Below are 20,862 nucleotides of genomic sequence, written 5' to 3'. Positions count from 1 at the left end.
TTTTTCTAATAACTAATTTTTAAAAATCTACTTTATAATATTTATAATAGTAAGTAATCCTATGTAAATGTATTAGCAAGCAAACACAGACTGCTTAATGTACATGAGGAACAAAATATATATTAAAATTAGCAACGTTATTTAGTCCCACATATAATATCCTTGGAAATACTTAAAATGTGTTTCACATACAAATATTTAAATGTTTGGACAATACCTTGCTACAGCCATGAAAGCTAGGTCGACATTGACTCCTGTTTTGGCACTAGTCTCCATAAATGCAACACCGTATTCCTGCAAAAGCAAAACACTGAAAAGTTTTAAAGCTAGCAACATTAAATAGCCTCTGTCCATCTTTCAGCTGCCATACAGTTGCACTATTTACCACAATTTATTGAAGGGATTATTTCAACTGAATTCAGGAGTATATCAAAAAATCTGTACATTATCACTTGCTCTTCTGAGAAAACTGTGCATAAATTGCCTAAGAGAACTTTAATCATATAAATAAAACTTGCTAAGGGGTGTACAAAAATGTAAATCATTTGGTATTTGGGGTCTGACAACAAAGCGTTAGGGTTCAGTGGTCTCATCGTGTATATCAAATATAAATAGTCCTATTTCATCATTACTTGTTATCAAATATAAGTAACATTTTTACAAACCTAAAAACATGACATTGTGGACAAATGTCATAATGATATCAAGCTAATGTACACTGATGTACTTTTTTCTAATACTGATCAATAAGACCTTCAATATTTTTATTAGGCATGAGGTACTAAAGCCTCCAACAATTTTAACTAATGATCTGAAAATTCCTTTTGTCATGGATGGGACACCCTGTTCAGGTTTTCTCCATCATGTCTTATCATGTATTCGCAAGATGGTTTTTTTTTAACAGCACGAAAAGAATTAGATGCTCATTTTCTTCCTTTACCCTCGCTAATCTCTCTCCTTCTTCTTTCCTGATGACTCTCTCTGATGATGCATCACACTTGTTGCCTAGCAGCATGATGACCACATCCTCCTGAGCATACTCATTGATCTCTGCCAGCCAAGCCTAATTCGAAACAACAAGACCAGACCAGTAAAACTATTTTGCTATAATATAAATGCAAAATCAATGTATCTGGAACATCATCATTGTTGCACTGCAGCCCCACATGACCGTCCTGAAGTAAACATTCACAACGACAGAGAGATCAAGGAGACAGAAGAATGCAGACAGCGCATAAGATTGAAGGAAACTTCCAACAAGAAAATGTCAAGGAAAGTCTGATTCTGCTGTTTCTTCTGATGTGGAGATGCACAAAATACCCCTGTGTTGTTCCAACTTTTCAGGAAATCTGAGGAATGGTGGTAAACAGTTTTTAACAAACTTAACAAATGACAGCGATCTGGCATCTTAAGCATGAGAGTTGCTTCTCTTTCAAATCAGCACTTTTAGGAGAAGGTACTGTTGTAATCCTTACTGAAAGCCACTAAAAATACAAAATGTATATTGTATATAATTAAGCATTAAATATGAGTTTTTCCAAAGTGTGACAGGTAACTAAAAAATATTTTTTATTCCTACGTTGTGTATTGATATGAAATTTTAGTCTTTCTGCATATATTCTCGTTCCTAGATGAGACCTTTTTAAATCGTTTGAAATACTCAGGGAGCGTGCTATGGAACAGCCTCCCTCTCCATTTTAAGCAGTTAAACTCCTTGAACTGCTTTCAACGCTATCTACCTAATTACTTTCAAGATAATTAGATGAGGCCCCTAGAGATACCTCCCAACTCCAGGAAACCTAGTAAATATTATTTTTAACCACCACTTATGTACATACCCACCTTCCTTTATGTTTATTTACAAATTATTCTCAGAGTACTTAATTACTTCATTTACTTCGTTAACTTTTTCGCCCATAAAGGGCGAGGGCTAAATGGAAAAAAAGCATTTTGTTGCTTATTTTACCTCTCGTTAATAAAGAATTGTCATTGTCATTGTCATTGTCATTGTCAGGCTAAACATTGTTATCATACCATGCTTCTTTTGTTTTCCAAATCAAAATTGTACACATAATGTGTGTTGGAGGAATATTGGGATAGGTATCAAGTATTTCACTGATGATATAGTGCATACTTTTGAAATGATCAGTTGAAGGGAAAGTAAAGTAGTATGTGGGCAAAATGAAATCTTCACTCTGTGTAGCATGAAGTGCTAGTCTTTTTCTGACAAAATATATACAATACTAAACATATTTATTAATCCTTTTCAGGAAATTGTTTGCCCACATTAACATTACATAATACATCAGATGTTACATGATACCTCAAGTATTACATTAATATAAACATTCATTAAAAAAAAAAAAAATAGACCAGGCGCTCCGGGAATGGGTGGCACCTGTATGATAACCTTTACTCAAAGATGTGACCTAGACATGATTTGATTGTATACGTGGATTGATGCCAGAATAAAAGGGTGCAAATATCATGATGTTCTGGCTCTGGAACTCTAGACCTACCACTTGTATGTCTATCACCTAGATTGCAAAGATTTGAAAATATCATGTTTTAAGTGCCGCTCATTTGAACTATTCCATTCAAAAAAATATTTTGACCTGTTGTACACAGAGGTTCTGATACCCCTTTTGAACACACTGGGCTATAAACAGGTCCTTCAGTCTCAGCAAAGAGCTTGAAAGTTCCTGAAGAAGTGGCTTCTCCAAGCACAGTCCTGCATGCAACCTTGTAAGATTTGGTTTGTGTTCTATGCTCTCTTAGATGAATAGTTTTTAAATGAGCTAAAACACATGTAGTGTAGAATCATGTCTGAATGGTATTCCAAATTAGCGTCAAATGAAATGTTCTTTCTTATTAGTGATGTATGCTGATGGCTATTGTATGGGAACAGCATGCTAGCAAGGAAAGTAATCAAGAATAAAACAGGCAACAGGCAAAGGACAAAAGGACAGATAACAAAGAGAGTTCATCAGCATTCTCTTTGAAACCTGGGCTCGCTGACTTTGAAACATCAAGAATTGCACAGGCAATGTTTTCTATACCCTGTGAAAGGAAGAAAGCAAGCTCGTGTTGCATAAGCATTTTGGACAATCACTCAGCAGATTGAGTCACTTACTGCAACATCTTAATATTGTGTATTTACTTTCTTATAGTACTCAGATTTAGCTGCAGTGGTCTTACAATAACAGTGTTCTGCATGTCCTGTACAGGTGCAAGGCGACACAATACCTGAATTTAACTTTTGACCCATTGCACTTTCAACTGACTAATCTACTCACCCGTATGTTGTCAAAACTGGTTTTGTTTGTAACATCATACAGCAAAAGCAGTGCTGCAAACAAAAGCATCTAAGAATCAACAGGGGAATCATTAAAACATTTTCTGATTTCTGCTGGTCTCAAGCTGTTAAAATGTGTTTAAATATTAGATGGGGAAACAAGAGACTAATAAATTCCAGCAGATTTATAAATTCCTATAAATTCTCTTCTTTTATTATACAAATCTTATTATTCTACAAGTCAACATTAAAATGTAAGAAAAAAGGGTAGAATACTCACATCTAAATTAATTAAAATAAAAAATAACATACATGAAAAAAAAACATAAAAAAGAATAGTTTACAAGTCATTCCTATTCATTCAAATATTTATCTTCTGAAAAAAAAAAATCAGTTTCAAGTTTGAAGTAGAAAGGATAATTAAATTATATATTAGAGAATATACTGTTTCAAGCAAATCATAGAGTCTACAGCAAAGAAAAAAAACAAAACAACACACAGTGTTTATAACAGACCTTATCCCTCAACAAATTTTAAATAATATCAAAGATAACCATCTTGGTAAAAGGAGAATGCAACACACTTATTAAGCACAGACAAACACCACATTCAGGAGACATAAAACTTGGAATTAAAAAAGCAACATGTACTGGGCTGAGAAAACAACAAATTTCATTTTTAAATTACATCATTTTCTTTTTAGAAATGTGTCCCAGTTACAACCATTACCTAGTATAAATTACCTCAGATGTGCTTTGTCATCAACATGCCAAATCAATTTTTATAAGACATTTTATTGTGTACTCTTTCCACTGAAATAGTCCCCCACTTCCAACAGCAAGGCTACACTAACCTTAAAGTAAAATACAAAGAAATCAAATTTATACAGATTTTTCCTGGAATTTCATGGTTCATGGTCAGCACTCACAAGGTTTACTATGCTGGCAAGTGCAAGTGCACCTTGACATCAAAGTGCAATATCTACGGGAGAGCAGTGTGCGTGCAGTGGGATGGGGGGAGTGTGTACATCTACAGATGCACACCTGGTGTTGAGGTACAAGGAGAACAGTCACAAGCATGGCCACAACTGTGCACTTGGTGTTCAATGTGACAAGGCCAACAGTCACAAGCATGGCCACAACTGTGCACTTGGTGTTCAATGTGGCAAGGCCAACAGTCAGAAGCTTTCAATACTAGCAGCAGACAAGAAAAATCACTGAAGCAAGCTATATCAAGTCTGTGCTCTTGGCAGCTCACAGCTTCTTTCCTAAAAGTAAAAATGACTTATTGTTGCAACTCACTTTGCTTTTAATCAGTTAAGAGCATTTTGTGCAGATTTATAAATGCCTTTTCACATGAGCTGCAGACAAAAACAGGTCTCATTTTTCTTTCTCTAATTTGAAATATTTATTATATGTGAGTTTAGGTTTGGAAAATATTTTTGAAATATTCGCATAAACTTACAGATGGAAATTGTCAAACTATTTGGGGGAAATAGCTATATACAGTCATTACTGAGTAATAGATATTTTGTTTCCTTTTCTGCAGTTTGTACCTGTTGATTTGAAAGAAATCAAATGCCATGAACTTGAATTCATATTGCGAATAGAGCCTAAGTAATTGCAAAATACCTGCAATAGAAAATTTTTAGAAAATATTAAATTTTACTTGGTTACAAATCACACATGCAAAACTGGATTCGATTATAATTTACATATAGTATATGACATTCTTACAAAGTTGAAAGGCATCCTATTGGATGGAAAAGCTACAAGTAGTCATTTTACAAAGTTAAAAGCATTAGATTGGATAGAAAAGTGGCAACTGAGAAAAAGTGAGTCAGTCGATCCCTCCTATGCAGTAATGAAATAAGCATTGCAGCCAACAAAACATACACAAACCATATACACAGAAGGGAAAATAACATTTATATTTAAGAAGAAAAAGTATTTAGGTGGACAAAAACACCACAAAACACCCATAACACACTAACATCAAATACACTGGGTTATGTGTTCAGAAAAAACTTCCATCATATTCCAGTGCTGCTGCCAAAAGACACGCACAGGCAGATAAATGGAATAAATGTGTGGAATGCAAAATATGCTTTTCTCCCCTTCTTAAAGGTCATCAGCTAGTCTTCACACTACATATCAGGAGGGTCTTGATATTATGTGAAGAGTTAAAATAAAATCCTACAACTACCTGAAAACCTTAGAGTAATGCATTTATCTTTTTTTACAGCTGTGAGCTTCTAGCTAATCTAACATGTAGATATTTGTTTCTACTTTTGCTTTTATTAATTTGTTTAACTTGTCCTTTTGATAAATATTTCCACAGGTTTCTTTTTTAAATCTCCAAAATAAAATGTGGAGACTTAAATGTGCATTTACTTATGAACTGAATTGACTAACTGCAAATATACCAGCTCAACCCTCTCTGCGGGGACCCTTTTAAAACATCCCGAAGATCTGTTACATTTTATTATGATTTACACTTTCAGATTCACAAAAACTAATGTGCTTAAAGGAAATAACACTCTTTATGCATTTTTCTGCCAGTGGATACTCCAATAGGTGACATGCAGTGGCCATGACTGTCAAGCTGTGTAAGTTTGAAAGTGCATGCATCTTCATGCTAAAACAATTTCTTAAGCAAGAATACTGTTAGATTCATCTAATAAACCTTGATGCAGTTGCAACTCATGCAAACTCACTGCATAAAGAGAGGCCTTGCAAGCAAAGGTTTATAAAGGCAAGAAAAATTGGGCTTGAAAGTATTCAAAAAATGTAAATGACACAAAATATGTCAATTATTCTGCTGGACTGGTATTATTTCAAGACTCCAAACTCCGAGAATAGTTTTCTATTTTCTTCATCAAATAGTCACAACAGGGTTTAGGTATGACACAGGTCTAGGGCTTTAAATCATTTGCGTTATCAATAAATATACAGGGCTTCTGCTAAGGCTAAATTCTTTGGGGTCCCACGGACCCCTTCTTCAGATTTGTAAGGGATCCTTGTTCTTCGCCCAACTTTGGAGGGGACCCCATTGATGAAAATTGAAGGGGTCCTCCGAACTTTTAATGGTACTGTACGCAATTTTTTGCGTGAGCAGAAGCCCTGCTATAGTTACAGCTTAACATTTTCTGGGTCACAATAATATCTACCTTTTTTGCTTTAAATTTCATTTTAATTTTCAAATCCTGCATACACTTCCAATTTAAAGTCATACTTCCACTCAAATTGGGATGAAACTGCTGGTTTCTATTTTTAAAAGTGTGAAGACCAGCTGAAGCTTTCTGCTTGGTCAAAAAAGTAGGACAACCATCATTAATATGCAAGGCGTGCACCACTGTAAATGTACCGTGGGCGTCTCTGTAGTACGCATGAGTAATACTCCGGAATCGCTCCTGCCCAGCTGTGTCCCATATCTGAAATTCAATGGATAATGGACAACATGAGACAGCGACAGACACACATCTCATAACACGCAAAAGTCAGAGAGATGGGAAGACAGGGGGACAGAACTACAGTGATTTCTGGGTGGCTGATCAAGAATATCTCCCTCTGTGTCTGGGAAGCAGTCAGGGGGAAATGGAATCCTGCTTTATGACCTATGTAACCTTCAGAACAGCTTCATCCAGACATTTCATTGCACAGCCTAGACTGAAGAAAGTCTGTGGTCCGTGTGTAAGTCCTGTTTTAAGCACAGAGGCAATATAAAGGTCTGCTGTGCTTTGGTCTCATAGTAGTGCTTACTAATGAAAAAATACGAAAGTCTTCACTATCTGAACTTTGCAAATGTGCAAATTAATTGCTGTTGAATTCATTTCCTGGATTTTATGATCTTATTTCACAGGAAATGATACAGTGTTTTCTGAAGTTAAAGGGGATGAGATGCTGTGTTCTGAAGGTAACTCTGCAGGTATAAAAAGCAGGCAGCCCGTAAATCCCTTGGTCAGCGTGCTAAAATAAAATGACCTTGACTTAGCCCCATGACCTACCGTTGGCATCACGATAATAAGCACGAGTAATGCTTCGAAAGCGCTCTTGCCCCGCTGTGTCCCAGATCTGCAAGTAAAGTACATGTGACTGCCTCATGTTCACCAATTGTCTTAAGAGATGCAGCCCTGGGCAATTACAGCCAATCAAAAGTCAGTATCTTCTAACTTCAATCAAATGGTGCATTGGTAAGCCAAACGTGCCTCGTGTTAGCCAGTCTGTGTATTCTCAGATAGACTCTGCACTGTCACTATCAAAATCTACTAAGAGTCCAAGGATAAAGTGTACATGACATTTATTTGTGTACTTAGCCAAACACCTGATAGATACATATTTATATTTTGTGTCTGTGTATTATACTTTTCATGTGTGTTTTAACTGCTAAGCCAATGAAGCCCATATGCATAGTGTAAGGTGTCCAGTTTACTCCTTGAGCATCCCAAGAATAACAAAGCAGTGTAAGTCCTATTGGACACAACAAATATATGATGTTCTTAAATCGAAAGAAAAACTGGCTGTTGTTAGATTTTAGTAAAAGAATGACTATATCTACATCATTAAGGTAATGCTGTCATGTTCAGGGGATACACATGCACATCTCTCACACACACACATATAAAAAAATGCACCATCCCCCCCCCCAACACATGCACACACATTTTCACAAACATGCATGTAAATGTACTATAATGCTCAGGAATATACACTCTCTCACACACACACACACATTACTCATCTCACAAAGAGGTAACATAAATGTTCGGGGGTGAACAATGAAGTCCTGATAGTGGTGTAAAGTTAGTTATATCACATGGATTGGTACCTAGGAAAATGCCAAGCTCAATGTTTTCAAAACTTGACTTTGCAGACATCAAAGGAAAACACAAGAAAGTAAGAAAATAACAAATGATGCTTGGATCATGGTATATTTCATAATGAGTAAGATAATATGATGATTGTATATTCCATACATTATAACAATCTGATTGTAGATAACATTAAAAGTAATCCCATGTGGAAGATTATAAGTAAGCCATCGATGGTTGACTAGCAGTGTGCAGTAGAAAAGGGCACTAAGTGGTCGAAAGGATAAAGGCAGTGTGCTGCCTGATAATCAACACTTTAATTCATGTTCTTGTAACACTTAAAATTGTTTTAAATGTTTACCGTTAGGATCAGTAAGACCATGGCAGTCATCATGCTAAGCAAATAGGCCACATAAAAGAAAAAGGGAACAAAGACAGTTCCATAATAAAGCAATGAGTGAGTCTAGCTATAAATGAGGTTTGTAGATTTGTTGACAGGTATCTGCACACCTATACAAGCATCTTCTGCTTCCCTGACTGAAGACAAATCTCATCAAAAGTCACCGTGATTCCAAACAAGTGCTCTGATAGTGAATTTTACCTGCATAATGATTGCTTAATAATTGTTTATCAGAAATATTTGAAAATATTTCATCTTAATATAAGGCATGCACATTTGTAGAATATAAACCATGCATTGCCTGATCATCTGTATGATCTCACACACATATGTTTACAATCAGTTCAGTCATAGAAAGGAAATAGGGACAAAATTGTCATAAAACTGTGTTAAGCACAAATAACTTTTCTTCTAGCTAATTTACAATCAGATGTGGGGCTAATGTAAAAGCACCTACTTTTCTAGGCTCTCATCTGGCAGATACAATAACTTGGTTATACAACACTCACATGTAGTTTTAATGTATATTTAGCTTGCTGTCACACTCATGTGTGTATGGTATCTGGCCATGCCAGTTGTTTTAGCTTTTGTATCATGGAGATGTATAGGTCTGTTTGCTGAGACCAACATTAATCCTCTTGTGAAGTTCTCCGCTGGTAGTCTGTGACTAAACCGGATGCTTTGTACACAACTGCCTCATTTTAGAAGTTAAATGGAAAAAATTGTCTGCCAGCAGTCCAGTAATACAAGTTGGTGATTGTAATTGTCTGGGCAGTTCCTCTATTTTTATATCGAAGTGATTTACTCTTAATAAACCACAAACATTTGTTCTTAGGGTTTTCCTTCTGTGTCTGATACTCTGCAGCCTTTCCTGATGTCTTCAACCAAATATTCTTTTTTGTTTTGAAACAAAACCAGAAAATCTACTCTGTATTTAGAAAAAAACAGATGTAACTGGAATCAGTAATGTAACGATAATAAATGGAGCACCTATGCCTCCCTGCAGACAATAATTAGAGTTCTCAATCTCACATAATTAGACTTGATAATATCCTTATGGATGAGTCATTCCCAGCAGCTGCAAGCTCCGAGTTCCTTTACCAAACACTTGACAACACATCTGGTCACCGACATCAAGCACAGATCATGTTATCATGGTGTCACCAAAATTTGCGTCAATATAAAGCTGGTAGCTCAAAGACAAATGACAATTAAAAATAAAGAAAACCTACTGGTCGATTTCATTAAAATAAGAGTACAAGTGTGTGCGTAGGTTTTTGTATGTCTTATCTTGTTTGACTCGGTCAAACAAAAATTAGTGTTAGCATCCAAGGTGACTTCCTATATCATGTGCAAAATTTTTTTACTGGAATATGGATTTCTGTTTTTTATGTACATATTTTCTCTTCCTTTCTCTCTATATATGTGTGTGTTTGCAGCTTTCTATGCTTGATTCATCCAGATGGAAGCATCTGCATATTTGCATCAAGACATTCATCTGTAGTTTTCTGTCAGGTATGTTTTTCTCATCTTTGTTTGTTATTGAACAATTTACATTTCTAGTTAAATTTGTACCCAGCTTCCTAGATAAATTAGTTTGAGAAGATTGGCCTTTTAAGTTCTTAAGTGTTCAGGTTCTGTTCATTCAACTAAAAAAAAAACAAGAAGAAACAAATAAATAAAACCCTCAGGTAACTAAAGATAACAAAGGTCACTGGCCTGCTACATTTTTAGGATAATTACTGTGCTTTCTTTTGCTTTAAAAGATGATATTTTGAAGAACATTCATCACAGCCGTGCTGTTTTCCTTGCAACTTGATAACTGTAGCAATATATTTGGGTGCACTGAAGCATTCACCTGATTGGAGTGGTAAGGTGCGAGGAATCCTAATCAAAGTTGATCAATGACCACTTAGCAAACCTCCCCTTCTTTCACCAATCTGAAGACCAGACAAAAGGAGGGAAGTAGACCAACTAATCATTTCAACAAACACACCAGTTTCCACCACCAGCACCCATATATCTCACTCCGTTTGGCAGCATACTCGATGTCCTCATGTAGGTTCGATGCTCGAAGACGCTGTTTCCAGACACAAAAAGGTGGCTGTTTCTCTGCTTAGCCTGCAGAAACACTCATTAGTGGACCTCACACATCAGTTGTAGACAGGCTCATCCTCCAAATCGTCAATTATCTTCGCCTCGGCTGGACAAATCTCGTCTTAAGTGAGTGCTGAATGTCTTCACAGTGCTTCTAACTTTCCTTTTCCCCGCCAAATGTGTTCATCTCAAAAACTCACTTCAGACAAAAGGAGAAAAAAAGAAAGTCTGAGATAAATGTACAGGCAGGACTACTTCTGCTGTTCTTCCTGCAGCATTTCGGCTCAGTCAAGCCCCTGTCACTCAACGTTTCACAAAGTCTAGGGGGAGAAAGAGTGTGTGGGGCTATAAGTGTGGGATTTTCACTTCATTTGTCCAGTGGTTCTTCCATTGTTGCCTTCCATATGATGGGTTCGTTTACTACATAAGTCTTCCTTCACATTCGTGTCTGCTAGGCTGAGGTACTGATAATGGCCAGAAGAGTTTTGCATCCACATCAGCAATTACAGCCACCAATCACCATGCCTACAAATCACGACAACGCCAGAGGCTTGAGGACGATTCGTGAGTTGTAATCAGTCAACTCTGGGTAAAGGACAATAAGAACGGCGGCACATAAATGGCGTCAGCCCCGCTACTATCATCATGACCATAAAAAAACGATTCCTGAAAAGTCGCAAGTGCGAGATGAAAACAGCCATGATAAAAAACAAAGTTACACAGCTGATGCCGATCAGACAGGGAAAGGGGAGTGGGAGTGGATGGAGAAGGGAATGGTGGGGGTGGGGGTGGGTCAAACGTTCTGAGCCTAAGCCCCACGTGACTACCACCGAGTTTGCCTCTCAGCAAGATCATTTTCTCGGGTTTACCGTAGGTGTGGTAGAGTTCTCACGACTTGCTCAAGGCATGTCGATCAGTGTCCACGCTACAAGCGTAGCTGCGTATATATATAATAGTGTATAAAGTTCACCACTCAGAAGCTTCCACCTTACACTCTTGTTTTCGTATATGGAAAGATGAAGTTACTATATATATATATGTTTCTTAACCTCTGAGGTGGAGCGGGGAGTGGGAAGCAGAGCATGAGGCAGAGCTGGCCGAGTGCTTAATAGTAGGTTGTCCTTAGCGAGACGCAGCAAGGTCGTGAGTCCACCACAGGGGATCACTCACCAATTTATTATTCAGTCTGCTTTGCCGCCAAATTAAGTTTTTCCGTCTTGCCGTGTTTCCAGTCATCTTTCACATGACATCTGCGAAATGCCAAGTGATGCGCGGTGCAGCAGGGGGGCCTTAAGTGAGAAAACAACTGAAGCAGCATCTTTTTGTATCGAGTCTGGTCAGCATTAAATATACAGACAAGCCATGTGGACAAGTTTATAGGGAGCTCATCATGAGTTTAGTGAACGAAGACGGGATGAGTCAATGATTGGCTTACCTGTAATTTGACTTTAGCGCCGTCTACTTCCACCACCTTATTCTGAAACATAAGAAAATCACCACCGGTCAGGCACGTTGGGAGAAAATGAGTCCAGCTGAAAGAATTATGAAAATGTGACATCAAATATCTCATGCCAAAAATGTTTTCTCTCGTTCCTTCCTTCTCTCTCTCACTCACTCACACAATGAGACAGAAACAGACACTGGATGTGGGAGCTGTTTTCAGCCACAAGGAGAAAGAATAATACATTTCAAACACGTCGATAACATATCAGTGCCAAATGGCGGTCAGTATATGCATAAAAAAAATTTCTCTATTACCTTGTAACAATCAGATTATGAGTAACAAACACCACACCCTGAGTCTGTCAACGTGGCATGTATAAAAGAATGCATACACTCGGTAGCTTATCATCAACGCCGTCGGCCATTTGCTGAATACGATCACTTTGCACTTGCTAACTCCATTCTTTAAGGGAATAAAAAGACGGGTGATTGTAAATCCTTTTTATTTTGTTTCTCTCTCTCTCTCTAAACACCTGACATCGATTTTATAAAAGATTCTCCTTAAAATGTCACCGTATCTTGTTTCGAACCTCTCTTTCTCTCTCTCTCTCACAAAAAACGTGCACGCTTATGTTGTTATTTGCAAATAAAGAAGAAAAGGAAGCAAGAGATGAGATAAAACATGGAGATGACCGTATTTCGCCTCGGCACAAACAGACAAAACCTCTGAATGTCTACGCTATCATTATGTCTGCAAAAAAATAAATAAATAAATTTTATATTTACTTCCTCTTTGTCTAGGCCTATAACACTGGCATGCGACTGACTTTACGAAGAATTTTCTAGAATATCTTCTATATGTGAACTGCTACGAACTGTCGTTAACCAAGCAAAGTGCTCAAACACCAAACCTCTAAAGTGCCCCAAAGTCTCACTGTACTGGCAAACATACTTGGACTTAGCTTGTTCACAGTTCACATGCTCCAAGCGTTCACCCACAACCTCTGTTTTCCTATGATGTTGACATCTACCTAACTTGGTTAAACACTCGACATTTGTCCGGTTAAAACAGCTTTTAACATATAAGTGACAATTCAGAAAGTCTGATAAGAGTTTTAGAACAATGCCAACATTAATCAACCAAAACAACAGTTGCCCGGAACAGTGACCCTCAGTCTTGCCCACCATAGTTTGTCCATGTGATAGCCTGTAAACCAGGGGTGGGCAATTAATTTTCCCAAGGGGCCGCATGAGAAATTGGGATGGTTTTAGAGGGCCGGACTAATATAGTTAACTCAGTTTTACCCAATACTGTATATATAGTATGTATACTGGCGGGCGGGCCAGCGGGCGGGCCGGTCAGAGACAGGAGGCGGGCCGGATCCGGCCCGCGGGCCGGCGTTTGCCCAGGTCTGCTGTAAACAATGAAACTTTCATTCCAACAAAATTAAACACTGATGAAATAGCAAGCCACTTCCCAGTTAACTAGCTTTGTCTAGGTTGTGCCCGGGTGGATGTAGCCTGTTGTCTGGAACATATCAATACCGCTTGTAAGCTTGAAATAAACGTGTGTTTACTTGTGATAACGGTGGTAGCTTTTTCTAGTTTTTTTTTTCAAATATTTTCAAGCAGTGTTATTTTTACTTCTAGAAATAATGTCTAGGTTTGTTAAAACTAATTCACTATCTAACCCTCATTTCTACTCCTCTCCAAATGCATGCAGAACACTAAAGCAGACCTGCCTACTCCCATAATTTCTAGCCCGTGGCATCCCCACTCAAATTTGGCGACAATTACTTTAAGTCAACATTCACTTTAGTAAACTATTCAAACAGAAACGGAAACAGTTGTGTCGACAGAGACTCTCCACGTTTAAAAGACAAGAGCTGACACAACAACTGGTCTTAAAGCACGACTGCAGCTTTACAGGAACCGAACCCAAGGATAAAGTTTACTGGAGTAATCGTAGATCGAACTCTTTATATAACACGTGACCACAGCTCCGTTGCAGCAGCTGTATGAATGTATCTCTAACATCTTCACCGCTGTGGCCAGGTGTGACAACCAGGTACTTGGGGAGGAGTTGGGGTGAAGGCACAGCAGATGGCGCGCTGATCAATAGTCTGATTCAGCACAAACGTCACAGTGCGCACACACGGCACGTCACGTGCTGCAAGTACAGACACTAAGGGCGCAACACGCACATCAAATAAATCCTCTTTGCTTCCCGCTTCTCTCTATAAGAATGTCGATGAACAATGTTGCTAAAGGTTGAGAGGGCAAACGATGCATGGTCAGTAATCCGATGATAACATGCACTTTGTTCCATTGATGCGAACAAAGAAAAACAACCACCCCAACATTTATTTGCATTCAACTCCTGTGCATGTAAATAGCAGGGGAAGTGTTGGGGACACAGGACAACAGCTTAAAATATCAAGAAACAAGCGGGAAAATGTGTGTGTGTGTGAAGAGGGAGACAGTGGATAACTGGCAACTCGACTTGCTGATCACGGTTTTACTTCCAGTATTCACAGCCACCAAGGCCAGCACCAATATGATGCCTGTATTGCTAAATGTATCGATATGTCATCTCGTGCAGAAATTTAATAGCAGATCATGGCGCTGATTGAGCCTGGCGATGGTGGTGACAACTCGAATCCTTCCGCTCTGCAGACTGTGATATCAGTAAGACGCGCTGTGTATTATCTGGCTCAACACACGGTAAGGGTGGCCTCAGTTCCTGATGTTGTTGCTATTTCCTCATACTCTGTGTTAAGCAGCATCAGCACGCTAGTGTCATCTAGTGACAATGTCACATGTCGGCGGTGACTCCTATAACGTCACACCTCTTCAGGTCCCTTAATTCTCCCCTGGTGTCAGACAAAAACAACACTCACTGCCAGTCGGCGCCACTGGACCGTTTGTTTTGACCAAACTATGTTGTGATCCACAAGTCCATCTACATCTACACTGAAAGCGTCCGTTATACCTTCTAGCACTTTCTAGCAACCCTCTTTCGGGAGGTGCCAGGCGGTGCTAACGAGCGTGTTGATGACAGTCCGAAGAATAATCAGACAGACACAAAGCCAACCAGGACAGAAACCCAACCAAAGGGATAAACACTCAAAGTAAACGCGCCAAAAGGTCAGCGAAGAATTAGGAAAGAAAAATCCGCTTAAAGCGGAACAAACACCATTCTCTGTCCCTACAATACCCGCCGACTGGCTTCCTTCTTCAGCCCCGCTCTCTGGGTCTGCGTGGGCGTCAGCATTACAATTCCTGAAGACTGCAGAGGGTTAGAGTAAGGGACGGGGGCAAGATATACACAGTTAACTACATTTACTATGTGACGTCACGAACCACGCGACAGGAGACACTGAAAGGGTTAAGTGCTCTGGCTTTTTAAAACTATTGTGTTTGTTAGTCGTTATTTCATCCATGTATGTGCGCTCGTTTCCCCTATCCACCATTCTGTCGTTGCCAATCTTGGGAAAAGCACTGGCGCTTTGTATCCTTTTCACTTTTTTTTTTTCTTTGGCAACTTTCATTTCCTGACAGGCCTACGCTTTGGTCGCGTCCTTGACTTGTTTCCTGACATAAGGCTAGCTGGATGTAGTGCCACAATCTCGAATGTCAGACAAGAACTCCGTGTCTTGCCATGGAGCTGTGCAGGATGATGTTAACCTCAGTGATTGGTTGAAGGGGTTATAATATATATCTCACTATACATATATATCCCACTATACATGTGGGCGCCATGCCTTGTCACAAGGTTATAGGGACTAATGTGGTCGACAACAAATGATGTAATAAACACCTAGTTCCCTCTTCAATGCACGAAAACACTTCGAAGGCTCATTCTCTAACCCTGTAATGTACTCATGATGTTGTTGTTGTCGTTTTAAATTAACGACGCGGGGCTGGAGGTTGGGACAGCCGAGTATTTAAGTTAAAGCCGATGTCACAAGAGCTCGATCTCGCCTTAGCACTGGTCCGGACACGGCTGTCGTTTCACACCAGGCCGGAAGTCTGGCTTCGGCCAAATCTGAGATGATTAAGCAGCGGGCCACAAGTACTATGAGGCTCATAATGAACAAAAGAAAAAGGAACAAATGAAAAACATCGAAAAAGACAAGCTAAACAAAAATACATGATAATGACTGCTACGAATAACCCGAAGAGAAACAAGCAAATAACTGTCAATAAACAATACAAACAAAAGAGAAACAAACAATACACGCGGAACAGGAACAAAGCTGAACAAGAATAAACAAGAAGGAGCAACGTAAACAATACAGCCCAGCATGACATCAATAAAATACAAATATAAAAACACCTGAATAAAGCTCAGCGCATACATTTCCGTCTTGTACACGTAATTTATCCCCAACAGCGGCAGCTCGGGCAAACTAGGTAAACTTGGTATAGTAAGGAACTGGAAATAGTGGTGGATGGATATTATTGAACGAAACTGTAAATTTATTGCCTCGGCAATAAAAGAAAACTCGTAGCCAGCTGTCTTAATGTTGCAAGTCAACCCGCCGTGGTCACCATGCTGTTTCTGTTTATGCCAATCTAAAGTTTTCATTTATTTATTAGGAAAATACAAAGATGTCTGTGTTGCAATGCATGTTAAATGTCAGAGAGAAGGGCAGACTCATCACCAGATGGTGTGTTTGTCTGCCGGTGTTTTCGACTTTGGTGTCGGTGGATCGTCAGTTGTCAACAGTCGGCAACTTGGTTCAAGTTGTGCCGTCTGCGAAGTCATGTGCCTTTAAGCAACACCACACTAACAATGGAGAAGTGAGCACACCTTCCGATTAAAGACATGGCTGCAGCACAAGAGGTTATTGACTTGCTAGGTCACGTGATACATTTACATACTGCGTGTTCAAACTGATTAAATGACCATCTACGCACTCAGACTAAACTGGGAGTAGTTTGCTAACAACTCCCTCAAGCAAAGACACTGAAAGACAGCGTTGACCATCCGTCGAACGAATGTCTTTTTTTTTTTTCATTCTTAACCAAGCGGCTTGAGGAGTTCAGCGTCTCTCCTACAGCACCAGGATCAAACACTGAGAGCGAATATTTATAAACCCTTGGGATTAGTCATCCAAGGAGATGAATGATCGATATGGACCATATGGCGACACCTTGTGGTCTGAGGACAATTAACTTGAGGCTGCTGGACAACGCGTGGAAGTAAATTTGATTACAATACATTCTTCCTATGATGTCAGCGCGATCTAAAGCGATGTGCAGTGGCAAGAGACGACCTTACCCTGAAGTCGATACCCACGGTGGAGATAAAACTACCCGACAGAAAAGTTCCGTCTTTGAAACGGACAAGCAGACAGGTCTTGCCGACGCCACTGTCGCCAATCAACATCACCTGCAACAAAGAGCACGACAATGATTAGCTTCAAGTGTGCTGTGACGATAGCAAGCGAGCAACTGATAAGCAACAAACGCAAACATGCACCAAATGTATAATATTACAAACATGCAGCATTGTGGACATGCAGAAGACGAGAACCAGTCAACCGTCCTGCCAGCAAGCAGCTAACACGGTAAAGACAGAGCACAGATACACACACCCACAAGTTCATTTCTTTCAAGACATAATTGTCATACGGAATGTTTTTATGGCGATATCACAATAAATTGGCAACGCGGCTATTCCAGGTCAAGATGAAAACATAAAACTGTGGTAGTCAAATGTCTACAAGCAGGGGAGCCAAGGAGGAGGCCGGCTTTATATCTGACAACGAGAAATCGTTCAAGTTCTGTGCGGGACTAAGATGGAGTGTGTTGGGAGGCTGAGGGAGTGGCGACACACGCAGCTAACACTGGGAGTTGAGGAGTGGGAGAGAAAATTAAAAGCCTCACATAAGGAAGGACCAGAGTCGGAATGCACAATTGTGTGGTCAAGATAGTCCAACTGATGGGTCAGGTGCACGAGCATGTGTGTGTGTGTGAGAGAGAGAAAGAACGTTTGTGAAGGTTGGGGGTGGGGTGGTTGGAACTGCTACACCTCACGTTACTTAAACCATTTCACTGAGAACGGCTCGACAACACAACAGCAATGTCCACCATGTGTCTATGCAGCCCTTAGACGCAGTCTTGGCCTTATTACCTGTCAACACACATACACCAATACGTCTTTCCAACAAATCAATGGTTGACCCCCTATAGGTCTTCAGGGTTCAGTGAAGGTGATCCGGGTCACGTCGTCAAAGGGGGCGAGGTGAACTCTGACCCGTACAACTCACATTAAAAACTGACGCCAACGGGGGAGCGAAGGGGAAGGAATGTTGACGAAAGTGTGTGAGAGAGAGAGAGCGTTTGATCTTCCGCAAATATGACAGGATTACTCCTTTCATCTACTGTAGTGTCGTGGACTATGGCTAATAGACATGGCTTCAGAACATGTTTATTTTACAGGTTTATTCTCATGTTATTTATAGTGTTGTCGGTAGATCATAATGAAAGAAACAATAACAATACCACACAGAACAAAAGGCGACGTACTTTTACTATGGATAGCAAACTTAGACAAAGTCTTCAGAAGGTACCCTAAGGAAGAAACCGAAAGAGAGAGATGGCTAGCGAGTAAGAGAATCATCACCACAATTTGTATCTCCCCCATCCCCTACATCACAAGCAGCCACTCGCCTTCTCCTTTCCTTTGAAGTGACAAGGTGTAATTGCGCTCTGCGCTGATTGTCAGGACGGAACATCACCTGGGTGAGGTCCTATAACCCGGCTAGTTCGTCTATAAGTTCTATGGTTATTTTTATTTCTCACAGTTCACATTTGTGTTAATTTTAGCTGACATTTCTTATTTTACGAAATCAAAAATTATTCCTCTAAAAAACAGTATTTTTTTTTTTTTACTTCCAAGGTTGGCCAAAGTATTGCATACTAGTGGTACTCATTCAGGCTGGATTTCAAGCACTTTTTTAAGTACAGTGATACCTCGGTTCTCGAACGCCTTGACTTTCGACCAAATCGGTATTCGACCAGGAAATTCGAGAAAATTTTGTCTTGGAATTCGAACAAATATTTGGAACTCGAACATCCGAACGTCCGAGATGAGCCGAGTTGAGCCGAATGGCGTTCATTTCGGCCCAGCGCGCCTTGCTTGCGTCATCAGTGACAATAACCATCCCCCTTCCCTCCTCCCTCCACATTCATTCCCTCCTGCCATAAAGTTTGGTACAGGTACAGTAAATGAAACACAATTTACTGTACTGTACTGTACAGTACATTTTTTTTTGTTTTAATAAATACACTTTTATTTCTTATTTCTTGTTGAGACTCATGTTTTTCTACATATTATATACAAATTAGGCCAGTAAATAGGCATTTTCTGGGGCTTGGAACGAATTAATCCAGTTTCCATTATTTCCTTTGGGTTTCATTGCTTCGGTTCTCGAACAATTTGGTTCTCGACCGTCCTCCCGGAACGAATTATGTTCGAGAACCGAGGTATCACTGTATTCGCGAAACCAACAAAATATAGATATAACCGCAACTCCTAATAGATGTCGGGTATCGGCAATTCCCTGCAAGCTACAGACAATAAAAGACTTGTCACAGTAGCGACAGACACAGGGCCGTGGTCAGATATAAACAGGTATTATATCTGCCTGCAGTTGGTGAATGTATTTCAGAAGAGACAAAATCTTGTTTCATTTCTGTTCTCTTTACTTCCATCACTTTCTTACGATCCCCAACAGCCCTGGTTGATAACAGCTGTCCTTGCAACACTCGCTATTCCTCGCAAAATACACCTGTGTGCCCCCGCCTCACGGCAGTACATAAGATGACTTATGGACCAGCGCCCTCTGATGTAAGTCGTCTGTCGATACAAGTTGTCGATTACTCATCTACCAATGCCCACCACTACACTCGAATGAACCGCCAAGCCTGGAGTTACCTTATGCCCCTACGACCTACACTCCGCGTCCGCCAACACAGCATCCTCGCTCTTCATCAGGCTGCGGCGGTTTCCATAGTACCTGTGTGTGGGAGTTGGCAAACTGCGTGGCGTCGATGGCACTTCTGAATGCTTGCTTACAGCTGCACATCTGTTTGGCTTTTGATCACTGCAAGATGTGACCGAGGACTAGAGACATACGGGCGGGATGTTGACAGTGCTGCATATCTAACCTCCGGTTGCATACACATACAAGCTTAAAAAAAAAAAAAAGTCTGCAGCACGCAGTTTTGTGCGTTTGTTCGCTTATTCCCAGTATATAAGGAGGTTGGGCGTGGGTTGACATTACTCACTCTCTAGCTACTAACGGCTCCAAGATAAACATAAAGACAAAGGCGACAGGAATCTCTAGCACTATTAAACTGCAATTAGTTTAGTCTTGGTGATGGCTGTACCTTGAAGACTGGTTTCTTCTCATCGCTGAGCAAAGTTGTTAGACTTTTTTACATACCTATCCATGCATACCTTAAAATGCTTACATGAAGCAGTTAAATACACATCACGTACACATGCATATGAAAACTCTTGCTCATGCACCTTTTCTTACTGTGAAAATAGTATAACATGATCCTAAATGCCACCTCTTGCAGCATACTCACACAGAGGAAGTACAAAATTTCATTAACAACCTAGAAAACAAAACTATTCTACAAATTTCTTGCGGGATCTAGTTTTTCATGTCAAGACTACCTGGCATATTTATAGTATAAGAGATGAAGCATTATATACTGCAAAATATATATCATAAATATATAAACTGCAAAAAAAGGGAAATATGCCTTTGTAACATGAACTTCATCATGAAGTCT

The 20,862-nt window shown here is 39.6% G+C and overlaps 1 protein-coding gene across 4 annotated transcripts in view; it reads right to left on the bottom strand.

Annotated features, from left to right (window-relative positions):
* LOC112556773 (ras-related protein Rab-37-like) overlaps positions 1-20,862 on the bottom strand; it is a 47,382-nt gene that overhangs the window by 3,424 nt on the left and 23,096 nt on the right. For 3 of the 4 annotated variants that reach the window (XM_025226172.1, XM_025226328.1, XM_025226414.1), the window contains exons 2-7: positions 17,333-17,443; positions 12,038-12,079; positions 6,662-6,728; positions 3,297-3,349; positions 941-1,063; positions 218-294 (exon numbers count right to left, since the gene is read on the bottom strand). In XM_025226172.1, coding sequence (XP_025081957.1) covers positions 218-294; positions 941-1,063; positions 3,297-3,349; positions 6,662-6,728; positions 12,038-12,079; positions 17,333-17,443 — 473 coding nt within the window. Of the gene's footprint in view, positions 1-217; positions 295-940; positions 1,064-3,296; positions 3,350-6,661; positions 6,729-7,301; positions 7,369-12,037; positions 12,080-17,332; positions 17,444-20,862 lie in introns of all 4 variants that reach the window. The other variant, XM_025226243.1, reaches the window with a different exon arrangement.

This window comes from Pomacea canaliculata, linkage group LG1 (assembly GCF_003073045.1).
Source record: "Pomacea canaliculata isolate SZHN2017 linkage group LG1, ASM307304v1, whole genome shotgun sequence".
Lineage (NCBI taxonomy): Eukaryota > Metazoa > Mollusca > Gastropoda > Architaenioglossa > Ampullariidae > Pomacea > Pomacea canaliculata.
This window is presented reverse-complemented; position numbering and strand designations above follow the sequence as displayed.